The sequence below is a fragment of the Ctenopharyngodon idella genome, chromosome 16 (assembly GCF_019924925.1).
Source record: "Ctenopharyngodon idella isolate HZGC_01 chromosome 16, HZGC01, whole genome shotgun sequence".
Taxonomy (NCBI): Eukaryota; Metazoa; Chordata; class Actinopteri; order Cypriniformes; family Xenocyprididae; genus Ctenopharyngodon; species Ctenopharyngodon idella.
The window spans coordinates 19010360-19023662 of NC_067235.1; the positions used below are offsets into that span (position 1 = coordinate 19010360).

At 38.8% G+C, this 13303-nt stretch overlaps 1 protein-coding gene across 1 annotated transcript in view; it reads left to right on the forward strand.

The window, feature by feature from the left end:
- The window catches only part of emc2 (ER membrane protein complex subunit 2), a 32131-nt gene extending 21204 nt beyond the window's left edge, over nt 1–10927 (forward strand). Inside the window, exons 8-11 of the mRNA XM_051865536.1 lie at nt 580–661; nt 1540–1650; nt 3606–3710; nt 10371–10927. Coding sequence (XP_051721496.1) covers nt 580–661; nt 1540–1650; nt 3606–3710; nt 10371–10457 — 385 coding nt within the window. The 3' untranslated portion in view covers nt 10458–10927. The remainder of the gene's footprint in view (nt 1–579; nt 662–1539; nt 1651–3605; nt 3711–10370) is intronic.
- Nucleotides 10928–13303: the final 2376 nt, after the last annotated feature.

Here is a 13303-nt window from a genome sequence, read left to right on the forward strand (position 1 = left end):
AATGTTGTATACTTATAAGGAAGAGAGTGTCTGAGATATGAAACTGTAAATTAGTGTGAGGTCAATGGCTCAGCAGTGATCTCATGTGGGAACGGCTTTTGAGAATGACCTCAAGACAGCCTCGAGATGTTAATGAAGAACCCAGGGACAGATTGTTGCACATCTTTAAATCTAGGGCAGAAATGTCACCTCTGTTGCAAAGCTCCGTTCATCATTTGACCATATTGGGTGTTCATACATTTCCATTAAAGGGATAGTTCAGCCAAAAATGAAAATTCTGTCATCATTCTTCAAAATATCTTCCTTTGTGTACAGCAGAACAAAGAAATGTATACAGGTTTGGAACAACCTGAGGCTGAGTAAATGATGACAGAATTTTCATTTTTGGCTGAACTATCCCTTTAACCCTCATAAAAGATGATGAAAGAGAAACCTCAAACTGTCCAGTCCCAGATTGTCAACGAGTCTGAGCATCACTTTGCGTAATCAGCCACAAAGCTACTGGGAGATATTTTATATGTGTATGTGTGTTCTTCATTGTTTTTTTCCTCTCCCTCTCATGTTGTTTGACTCCCACAGTTATGCAAAAGCAGCTTTTTGTCTTGAAGAGCTGATGATGACGAACCCACACAATCACCTGTACTGTGAACAGTACGCTGAGGTATGATTTCTTTCTTCATGCCTGAAACAAATGTTCTTTTCAATTTAATTAAGGTGATTTAAAAAAAAACAAACATTTGAAGCATTATTTCAACTATGCCATCTGAAGCAGTACATTTTAAATTGTTGAGATATAATTATGCTTTTAGAAAATAAGAGTGACAATCATAAAAACTGTTCAATAAAAACCATATATAAACATACAAACAATATGAAAAAAATATACACAAACTATTAACTTAAGTTTGTATAGTTTTTTGTAGTTTTATGTTTGAAAATGTTTTTATTTTTGATTAAATTTTATTTTTTATAATGGATAAAAAGTCAGAATTTTTGTTGATTGGTTTAGAAAGAAGAGGTTAATGGGTTTAAAAAAGTATATATAAAGATACAAGTTGGCATCAGCTATTTGTATCTTAGTCATATCCTTTTATATCTTCTATGTTAAAGGGTGCGTAATTAATGACAGAATTTTCATTTTTGGGTGAACTATCCCTTTAATCTGAGTTTTTGTTCATTTCTTTTTTTCTTTTCCAAGCTAGCCTTGACCGTAATAAAAAAAATTCGGCCACTTAGTTTCTATTTCTGTCATATCATTTTGGGTTGCCCCTACCCACCGTAAAATCTCATTGGTGCAACATTCAATATATTCAATTGGGTTTGATTTTGTTGCGTTTCAACAGACAGAAACTTTTCACGTTGTGTTTTGTGTCCCTTCAACTTTGCACTCTCTGACTTGCTGCATCCATCATGTTGTATGCTTGTATAGGATAAATCCTGTTTGTTTAGATCATGTTCTGTTTATTTAGCACTCATGTCAGCTTTAAGGGTGCCTATAACACAACATCACCTTTCTGTTTCCTCTGCCATCTCCCCCAGGTAAAGTACACCCAGGGAGGTCTGGAAAACCTTGAGCTGGCCAGGAAGTATTTTGCGCAGGCATTGAAGCTTAACAACAGAAACATGAGGGCCTTGTTCGGCCTTTACATGGTGAGTTGTTCAGAAAACAGACACCTTCTCCATTGCTTTTTTTATGAACGTGAAAGGATACAGAGGCTATGATTGGTTCACACAGGGGCAGTTGCAGTTTGTGTTTCCAGTCCTTGTGTTGGAAAAACTCTGACTTGTAATTTTTTGCTGTAACGTATCCCACCAGCACTTTGTAGGGCATTTCTATGTTTATTTCAGAAATAAACAAACTTTTTGACAATAAAAGAATTGGTAGAGAAATGGCAACCCCTCCATCACACGTGGCTCTGCTGGAAAGGTTCAGGCAATATGTGTGCTGAATAAGCCTTTCATCTGTATTTATTTAAACAGGAAGTTGTCCATTAACACCAATGCATCATTTGTAAGTGACTCTTGACATATGAACACAAACAGCCAGCCAGGGGCAGAAGGCCGACAGAGGGTGCGCAGGGAGCCACACACAGGCCCACTGTTCAAACATACACACACACACACACACACACGCTTCAGTAGTTCAAACACAGAACCATGACAGTCATCAGCGGTCTTTGATGTGCGATTTGCACATGTGACAAGACCGGCAATAGAAGGATGTCGGTCAGTACAACAAAACCAATCGCCTGTTTCCCAGTCATATGTAGAGAAAAGAGCACCTCCTGGCAAAAACATGAGATAAAACACAAGATTTTGTGACCGATCTTGTCAACTGATGAAAATATATAAGATAATGAAGGCGAACCAAAAAATGTGCAATGTGATGTCAACTATTTTAAAACTACTATCACAAAATTATTCAGATACACAAGTGAACTAAAGTTTAAGTTGAACAGGTTTTCACAAGGATGGTTTTCACATGTTGTTATTGTTAAATAAAACTATTAAAAATATTTTTGATAATTGAAATAAAGCAAAAAAATATATATATTAGAGGAAAAACTAGTTTTGTTAGTTTTTAAACAATTAAAAATGTTGCTTGTGCACTTACCTGAAATAAAATATTTACGTTGAAGTAATAAAATTGCTAAAACTAAAAAAAAAAATCACAAAACTAATAATGACAAGGGCACATAAAAAGATTACTTAAACTCAAATTAAAATAAACTAAAAAGTGAAAAAAGCTAATGAATTAATAAGTGTTAATAAATACTATTATAATATATAAATTATACTAAAATAAAGCTGGCTCATACATGTTTAAATATATATAAAATTAATATTTGCTTTAATTTGTCACTTTCTTGTCTGCTAAAATGTTTACATTGAGTAAAATTGATGAATAAATTACAAAATATTGACTAAATTTAAAGGATATTCTCATCATAAGACTATGAATAAAACAAAAAAATGAACAGATTGTGAATCGAGTGACTGAAAATTTTCCTTAACATGGCCTATTTGCCGCATCTGACCAACCTTACACACCCCAAAATCCAGAAGCCGAGGGATTTGCTGCCAAAAACAGAAGAGTTTGATTGGTGTGTAGTTAAAGTTTCAGCACATCCATGGGGAAGGGCTTTCATGCTAGCCGACAGAGTCCTGCAAGCTCTGCTGAGCAGGTCTAATAGCAATAACGAGGGAAAGATGGAGGATTTGTGGTTGTGGAATGGAGATCTTGTAGCGGCTGGAGAGCATGATTCACGTTGCGCTATGCCGTTCACACGCCGCCTCCCTGACACTCCCAGGCCTGTCAGCACTGCCTTTCCTATCTCTGATGTGAGACGCATCAGACTGCGTTAACCCAGCGCCTAGGCTTTTTTCACTACTCAACCAGGCTCAAAACCCTCACATTTTCCACCCTTTAAAAAATACCCTCCATTGCCATCAGGGTTTAGCCACCCTTCCATTATGTGGGCTTTAAGTGGGAGCCGATGGGTTTTTATCTTATGGCTCTTTATTGATGCTTTTTAGGAATGGTGATACACTGTGGTCCATCTCACCCTTGTTTGTTGTCTCTTTCTTGTACTTTTCTCCTGCAGTCGGCGAGTCACATCGCTGCCAGCCCAAAAGTTAGCGCAAAGGTGAAGAAGGACAATGTGAAGTACGCCGCGTGGGCCACCTCTCAGATTAGCAGAGCCTATCAGGTGAGAGGAGTGCATGAGTTACTGGGCGGTATAACCTAAAACTCTCCTAAAAATGTTTAAACATTTTAAAGTTTAAAACATTTAGGAAATTAAATTGATAAAAATGTTACTTAAGCACCAAATCAGCATATTAGAATTGTTTCTGATAGATCATGTGACTGAAGATTGGAGTAATGGCTGCTAAACATTCAGCTTTGCCATCAATTAAATACATTAAAAGAGAAAACAGTATTTCATAGTATTTTTCTGACATTCAGCTTTGCCATCAATTAAATACATTAAAAGAGAAAACAGTATTTCATAGTATTTTTCTGTATTTTTGATTAACATTGATGAGCTTCAAAAATATTAAAAATGTTACAGACACCAAACTTTTGAACGGTAGTGTATTTATCACACTTTTTATTTGTGTTATGTTTACGCTTATTACTGTTTTCTGCTGGTTTTGGATCATATAAATCTTGCCACAGATGTACTGTGGTACAGCAGAATCTCTACCTAGTCATACCACCCAGCCCTGGTTACTGGCAATGTCATTTGGCTGCCTAGGTTCTTTCTTTTTCTCTCTTGCAAGGCACAATCTGATATACAGACAGAGGAGCACATCCCCAGACAGTGAGCGTATGCCATGCCTTCACGCTGGGTCTGTGCTGAACACGCGTGCCTGGGCAGAGCGCAGATAATGTGTTGACTTAAGCCCACAGGGCCTGGCATTGTGTTACGCAGCTGTTTTCTATGTCTGCATGTTAAAGCGCCACTATCCCTATGAAGCATAACAGCTGGTGCCAAACACAGGCCTCGGGAGTTAGCAAGGGGAAAATATGCAGCGTGTACACCACGGCTGCAAAGGGAGGCAATAATGATAGCAGAAGAGAGGAAAAAGTGAAGTGCAGTGCGCATGGTATCACTAAAGTGGTTTATAATGTTGCCATGGTTCGCAATGTAAATATTATAGATTTATTAGAAATCTTAACTGCCATCAGGGTGATGTACATTGCTTATTTAAGGATTGACAGTTAAAAGTGTAATAAAGGGGTCCTTAGTCAGCAAGTGGGGCCATCAGGGGCCACACACACATACAAGCGTACCCTTGGAGTGTTTCCTGTGCGGTTGGAGGACTCTTGTCACACCCTCTAGATGGAGCCCCCTTTCCTTTGACATGTTGTTATGCGTGTCAGTTCCAAAGAGGGGTTCTTCAGATGTATGCCACAAGACCAAACTCTGATCAGAATGAACTGGATCTTGCTGTTATAGAGACAGTTCACACAAAAATGAAAACTTTGTCATCATTTACTCACCCTCATGTCGTTCCAAATCTGTATAACTTTCCTTCTTCAGTAGAACACAACAGAAGATATTTTAAAGAACTGTTTTTGTCCATGCAATGAAAGTCAATGAGGGCCAAAACAACTTTTGATTCCATTGATTTTCATTGTATGAATGAAAAAATCCTGAGACATTTTTTCAAAATATCTTCTTTTGCATTCTAGAGAAGAAAGTAAGTTAAAGCTTTGCACATCATGAGAGTAAATAATGCCAGTTTTCATTGTTTGGGTCAGTTATACCTTTAATACTGATTGGACCTATAAAAAAATCTTTTTACCCTTTAAGGACTTTTTTTCACTTACAAAAGTAACACGTTGACCTTGTGGTCTCCAACCCTGAGGGTGTTTTAAATCTTGGCTGGTTTTCTGTTGGAATTTCCAGACCACCCAATAAATGGATATTAATGTTCCTTTCATTCCTTCTGTCTTTTTTTACGCAATCGTCTTCTGTATCTTTCTCCACAATTGACTGATCCGTATGCCTCAGGAGAGACTTTACTCAGGAGAACGTCATTGCTTATGGATTGCAGTCATTCTGACACTGTGTCCTAACTATAGCGTCAGCAGCATCATGCGTCAAGACTTTGTGACGGTGCTTGGTTTCTATTTTTGTCGCGTTGCGCCTGGTAGTCCCTTCCACAGTGAAATCTCATAGGCCAGAAATCATGCTCCATGTAGTTTTATTTTAAACATAAAAATTCATTCTGATTGATCTGGCTGATTGGTAGTCACTTTGTGCAACATTTCGCATTCAGTGAGGACAGAAAAATCCTTTAACGCTCAACTTGATGCATGTCTTGTAGTTATAGGGGTAATGAAAATTGTCATCATTTACTCACCCTCATGTCATTCCAAATCTATGTTTTGTTTGTTTTCATCTGCACAATACAATTCCTTTTGGTTCAGTGTTGTTTTGGACCTCATTGACTTTCATTGTATGGACAAAACCTTTCTTCAAAATGTCTTTTTTGTTCCACAGAAGTAAGTCAAACAGGTTTGGAACAACATGAGGGTTAGACAGAATGATGACAGAATTTTCAATTTTGGTAAACTATCCCTTTAAAACAAGGTGTTGTACAATGTTTTGTCAAAACAACAAAGATATCTGCTGTTGACACTTGGTTCTGGGAGGTATTACATATGATACTTTGATTTTTTTTTTTTTTTTTTTTTTTTTTTTTTTGGACATACAAGATGAGTCAGAGACTTTGATGTTGGTTTTGATGTTGTTGATGTTGAGGAGACTGGAAATTTGAAATACTGTGTGAGAATCATGTGTGCCCTCTAATGAGATTGAATATGCAGGTAAGAATTAACCTAAGGCTGTTCAGAATAAGCCATTTATCCTTAGCTTCATTCACTATACCTGAAAGCACCTTAGTTGTATTGAGAGGTCAACATAACCTGTTGTACTCCTTGCTTTGAAGAACTTCTGAGGTCTTTCAAAGAGAAGTTGAGTCACCCTTTAGCAGAGTAGCTTTGATTGATGAGGTCTTCTGGAGGTTAATGGTGCCTCCAATCTCTGATGTTTAGCATACCTTCATTTGATGGTAGAGGCAAGTCACTTTTTGGCCACGGTTGACGTCCTCAGACAACTGTTGGAATTGAATTTGATGGCACATTCTCTACTCAAATCACTCCTTTTTCCTCTTAGTGCTTTCTGTCTTTGACTTTGGGCATAAATACATTAACTTTATCCTTCTCTCTTTCAATATAGAGCTAATAATTCATTGCTGATATCACTCAGCCACAGCGGCTGTCAAGTCCTGAGTCAGTCCACGTTTCATAATAGTCATACAGACGGATGACTCACCTTGCTGATGGATTAGGGTGCAACACAGGGCTTCTGATGCGTAAAGCCATAGCCCTCACTCACAGCAGACTGAGCGATACATCAGGGTCGGTCCATTATCTAACAATCAGAAACAAATGGCACACACATATCGCTTAATTTCATGAGTGAGTGCTCGCAATTACCGGGTCGCGTGTTAGCCATGATCAATGCAAACATGGAAACATTGGCATTGAGTCAGCATGTGTACATGTCTAATTGCTTTGATATGCATGGACTGCTGAACATCGAGTAGTCCTCTGTGCCATTTGTAGATGCCCTTGACTTTTGCACTCATTTAAAACGTGATGGAATCCAATGTTCAGAAGAAACCACACAGCTCACTTTCACAATAATGTGGGGATTTTGTGAGAATGCTGGGAACGGCCGCCTGGCACTTAGACCACATATCAGCTCTATTAATCTAGCGATGTTTCCCAGTAAGAAAATAACATTTGTCTCTCTGTATATGTACATGTCCAGCGGGGCCCATGAATTACTTGCAAGGACACAGATATGCACTGCCAAGCCCAGAAACGGCACTGCCATGCTCTCTCGGCCATGCTTTGTGTGCTTTTTTTCTGTTTACCCAATGAGTTCACTGGGATTGCTGGCTCCTTCTTTCTACAAGCGCACCCACAGCCCATTACGATACAGATATTTCCTGCAAGGAGGTCTAGAATACCTGGAGAAAGCTGTCTGTTAGCATTTCCATTTATCTCAATGGCAGTTGTTCGGCTGCCGCAATTTGAAATCTGACATATTTGTTTGTGGGAACCACCAAAGCTAATCATCTGGGCCCATTTTTAGTCATAGTTTTTGTCTCTTTAGCAAAATATCCTTTAAATTTAAATCACAGAATCTTAAAAAAAAAAATAAAAAAATAATAATAATAATAATTCAAAATGTTTAAAAAAAAAAAATTGCATTTAGAAGATATAAGCATTTAAAATTTAGTCTCTCACTTCCGCCAATATGGATCAATGATTTTGATGACCACGCTGCACTTCAGCTTCTCATCAGATTTTCAAATGCTCTCTAGAATGTAGAGCGTCCCGCCCCCAAATATATGCTGTGGCTACAATCAATCACTTGTTCAAACATATACTAATTTCTACATGGTGAATGGCACACAGTGACTATATAGGGGATAGGGAACGATTCAGACAATATAAATATGCTTTCCATTGGGGCAAATGAAGTCTGGTTTCACGTTATTGTCCCGTGAACCGCACACAGTCTGCTCCGCTCTAGAGACACGATAGCTCAGATGCGTGAGTCGGCACAGACCAGAAAACGTATCGGACCCATTTGAATTCTGCATCAAATGCTATATTTTAAAGCGATATGTAGGAGATTAAGAGGAGAAACGGTTAGAGATTTGGAGGAAACTGCAGCTTTACTGAGTTCAACGGTTCTGGCCGAGCTATGATATAAACTAAACGCTATTGGCGATTTTTAAAAAAGGAAAAGAGCTGTTTGATATGTCCCGCCCTGTCTTCCTATTTCAGTGGAAATTACATCAACACATTGAATAATGCTGCATGTTTCAAGGCACTTCAGTGGGAAGTTATTTCTTGTCTGGTGCCATTCCCATTTCATAGTCAGTTTGTAGTTTTCTTGTTGATTGTTCCCATGTCTGTCTTGTTTGCTAATTACCCTTTGTGTATTTAAACTCCAGAGTTTCCTGTGTTCATTGTTAGGTCTTGTCCATGAATGGATGTATCGACGGTGTCATCAGTTCTGTTCCTTGATTTTCTGGTGTTCTGTACCTTTATCTTGATTTATTAAACACACTGCATTTGCATCCAGCTCTCTTTAGTTTCTGAGTTCACCTGGTGTTACATCAACATTGATAATAATAAGAAATGTTTCTTGAGCATCAAATAAGTATATTAGAATGATTTCTGATGGATGATGTTAAATCTAAGACTGGAGTAATGGCTGATGAAAATTCAGCTTTGCCATCACAGGAATGAATTTACATTTTATATCTGATAAATCTCATATTTATAAGATTCGTTTGGATGAGTTAACCTGCTAGCAAAGCGCTTCAGTTCACCGGTGTCACTGTTCATCTTCAGCTCATACAACTGCTTGAGTTTCCAAACATTACTGACAATGATTGGATTTTTTTTAAACAGAATATTTTTTCTTCAGAAAACAATGTTAGTGATGCTCATCATGATGCTCATTTTGGTGTAGTTCCAGCATCTACCAGCCAGGGTTAATGGGGCTATGCCAGGGGTGCTCAATCCTGTTCCTGGAGATCGACCTACTTGCAGAGTTCAGATCCAACCCTAATCCAACACACCTGTCTGTAATTATCAAGGGCTCCTGTAGATCTTAATTAGCTGGTTCAGTTGTGTTTGATCAGGGTTGGAGCGAAACTTTGCAGGAAGGTAGATCTCCAGGAGCAGGATTGAGCACCCCTGGGCTATGCTAACCAGACAAACCTTGACCTCTTAAACACCTTCCATTGGTTCCTCTGCTGGAGCTGCTGTGGTGATCAGGATACGTTGCAGACGTCAGACGTGACTAATGAGGAGAAATGAAGAGCACAGCCTTTAATGGATAGTGGATTGGTTTATTATGTCAATTGCTAGAGGGGAGGATAGAGAAGTGAGCTTTGGCCGATATGCTCAATTTGTCCAGTTTGCGCAAGGCAGAGGGACTCTTTGCAGATGAGTCACAGCGGATGTGGCAAGAGCGTGAGTAAGTATGCTTGGCCATGGGGTCCGTCGGCTAATGGGTCTTTGTGAGTGAGCATGTTAGTTGGTGACTCATTAGGCCGTAGTATCCCTCCAATCCTTTTACTCTCATAGGGCGAACAAGGAGAGAGGGAGAGAGACCTGCGGCGGCATCTCAATTACTCTACAAGTGCGGGCAGAGACGTCATCACTATTCAAAATGTTTTTGAGCCATCAAGTCAATTTTTAATGCAGCTAAAATTAGCTTCTTTGAAAATAAAGTTGCAAGTTCATTAAGTTAGCATTAAGTTAAGTTAGTTGATCAAGTTGATTAAGAAAGCATTTAATTTTGGGGGAAAAAAAGTATGCAGAGCAACATGAGTCATCAATTTTATTTAAAAATGTAGTTTATTTTTTGTTGTCACTGTGCTAATTATCATTATCAATATAATTAGCAATTATATTATGGTAATTATATATAGGTTATATTAATTAAATATAGGTTTCTATCACTGGGACCTCTCAAAAAATGGGTTAATCTCCTAATTTAGGCACATCGGGCTAGAGCCTTAAGGTTCAAAGATTTGTAACAGTGGTCTTTACGTACTCTTCACCCTCTTAGAAACGGTCTGAAGTGTTTCATGAATGCAGCTCCTCTAAAATACGGCAATCGTGCACAAATACTTGTCTTTTAGCGTTAGCATTTTATGGAGTCTGACGCTTCACAATGTTTGTGTTAAAACGTAATACGTCCAAAAACATTGTAAATGGAATGATGTCCTTTCATCAACCCCTCTCTCTCTGTTTCTCCTAGATGGCAGGCCGTGGGAAGAAGGAGAACAAATGCTCGGTGAAGGCGGTGGAGGAAATGTTGGAGTCCATGCAGATCACCATGTCTTAAACCTCAGCTCTGTCCCCCCCTTCCCTCAACCTCTGTCACCACAACACCATGGCAGCTCTCCCTGCTCACTAGAGTACTCCACCACCACCCACAGGCCAGACCACCCAAACCAACCACCTCTATATCAGTTCATCCATCTTTGTATTGTTTTGAGGTCTCCGGGTAGGCTTCAGACACCCCAAACCATTCCACGTTTCTTGATTCAACTGTCAGCACTCCTTTATTTATTATTAAGAGCTTATCATTGGGACGAGTGGTGGAATCAAATGCGTCTGCAACGGAAGTGAGCGTAAAAAGGAAAATCTGTGTAATGTTTCTAGTTCGGTCAGTTCTTGTAGTTTATAAGGGTTTGATTGGAGAGTAAACTGTGAGAAGATGGAAATGTGCTTACTGTATGTGCTAGAAACTGATGTCATGACGGATCTGTTTTTCTTAGCAAAATAAAGGACTGCAATTTTTGACTAACCTTAGCAATGTTTCGATGGGTTTTTATTGATAATTCATTATCTGTTTCATGCATTGATATTCAAGGATAATTTCTTCTGTTTTGCCGTTTTTTAGGAATGTTTTGGCTAGTCGTTTTTAATCGGCCAGCTGGAAGATCAGCTAAGAATCTGTTCCTTTCTTAGCAAAATAAAGGACTGCATTTTTTTTATTTTTTTTTTGACTAACCATAGGAATATTTTGGTCGGTCTTCATTGATCAATTATCCCTTTCATGCATTGATATCCAAAGATCATTTCTTCTTCTCGCCTTGTTTTCCAGGAATGTTTTGGCTGGTCGTTTTTCATCGCCAAGCTGGAAGATCAGCTAAGAATCTGTTTCTTTCTTAACAAAATAAAGGACTGCATTTTTGACTAACCATCTCAATGTTTTGGTAGGTCTTCACTGGTCAATTATCTGTTTCTTGCATTGATATCCAAGGATCATTTCTTCTGTCTTGCCCTGTTTCTAGAAATGCATTGGCTAGTCGTTTTCAATAACCCAGCTGGAAGATCAGCTACTCACCGAGCCGCTATAAGCTAATGAGCGTTTAGAAGCCAATTCTGACCACCCTTGGACCACTGAATGATAATGGCAATAAAGAGGATAATAATCGCCTTTAATATGGTCATAATAATGTGCCCTCAGAAGGCTTCAAGAACCGATAGAGCCCCAGCTTCACGCTACCCCATGGGCGGTTGCGGGGATCTGCTGAAATACTTAGGAGCAACAGAAATTCCCATTAAAAGAAGGCTGAGCAGCAGGCAGTCTTTCGCTCCCAACGATCCGACTGGGACTCGTGCCCCTCAATTACAGCAAGACCGTCAGGAAAGCTCCGCCGGTAATTAAAACAAAAGCACTTTCAATGCATAAATCTGGGTTTTTCTCAAGTGGGAGAGAGGGAAAGATTGAGAGATGTTGTGAAAAGGAGGTCTGGTTTCCTACTGCACTCATTTGTAACGGTCACATCGCTTTCAGGACTAAAGGAGCGTTATTTTCTCACTCACCCGTGCCGGTTCAGCTGCTACTTCCATCTCTTTTGTTTATTAAGTCGTGGCAATTGTCTCATAATTTCACATGCAGTCCGGTGGAAAAGTTGAGCGTTGACTTTATTGCCTCTCTTTTTTTTTTTTCCCCTCGTGGACCGACTGACTTGTTAAGGGGCTTGAAAGCCTGAAGTGGGAGCGGTGAAAGTCATTTACTCATCAGTTTTAATACTTTGGTCAGTGGATGTGTCTGCGTTTGATTTTGCATTCCAAGCTTGCAGAACCGACGAAAGCCTGGGGACCGCGGAGGGAGACTGACAGAGCGGTTATTTTTACAGGAACCGCTGCATTGAAGTGTAGCTTTTTGAGGAACCATCAAGGATGGTTCATTTGAGAGAGAATATCATTTACATGTGGATCCTTGTCTCCCAGGCAACTAGGAATGGAAGAAGTCAATGCCCTCTCTTGTAAAGGTCATTAAAGGCTTGTAAGTGGTCTGTAAAAGAACATGTCAATCACTTTGATGTGTGAGTGATGTGCAAGACTCGAAACTGGCCTTCAACTTAAAAGCAATAGTGCCATCTGTAGACAGGAGGATGTTTTTCTTTTCCTCTTTTTTTTTTTTTTTTTTTGCTTTCTTCCAAGTTTAGAAATCTTTTCAAGACAAGAAAAAAAGTTTTTAGAAAGAGGAAGTTGGAAGAGTCATCCAACATTTGAAAAGAATTTGCCAAGGTGCTACGGTGCAACATGAGATATACTAATTTAACATGCAACGCTTGTACAGGTAGCTGCTAATGCAGTTTATGGGAATGTGTGTATACAGTGTCGTTCATCATCAACACGAAAACAGAGTGAAAACGGCTGCATCTGATTTAGTGTTCCAGTAATCACAGCTCTAATTTCTGCGGTGCCTCTTAGGAAGATGGAAAATCAGCTGAACCAGACTCCCATTCATGCCAGAAAGGTCCAACAGCTGGAGCGTTTAAATGCTATGCCATTGAGGTCAAAGACAAAGCATCAAAATGTCTAATTCCTTTAGGTTATGACATAGCTCAACCTTAGACGCACACCTGGACAGCAAGCTTGTGAATTGGTCCATTGAATTTTAATATATAAGCCTTTTCTGCCTACAGTAAAAAAAAAAATAAATAAATAAAAATAATTTCTTACAAATGCAAATTTGTTTATCATAACTGAGTTTACATTTCACAATGTGATTATATCTCACAATATGACTATCGCAATTGCGACTTTGTTTCTTGTAATTGACACTATTTATCATAATTGTGATCTCACAATGTGACTTGTTTTGCAATCTCATAATGTGACTTCACATCTTGCAATATGACTTTATATCTTGCATTGTTATCTCATAAA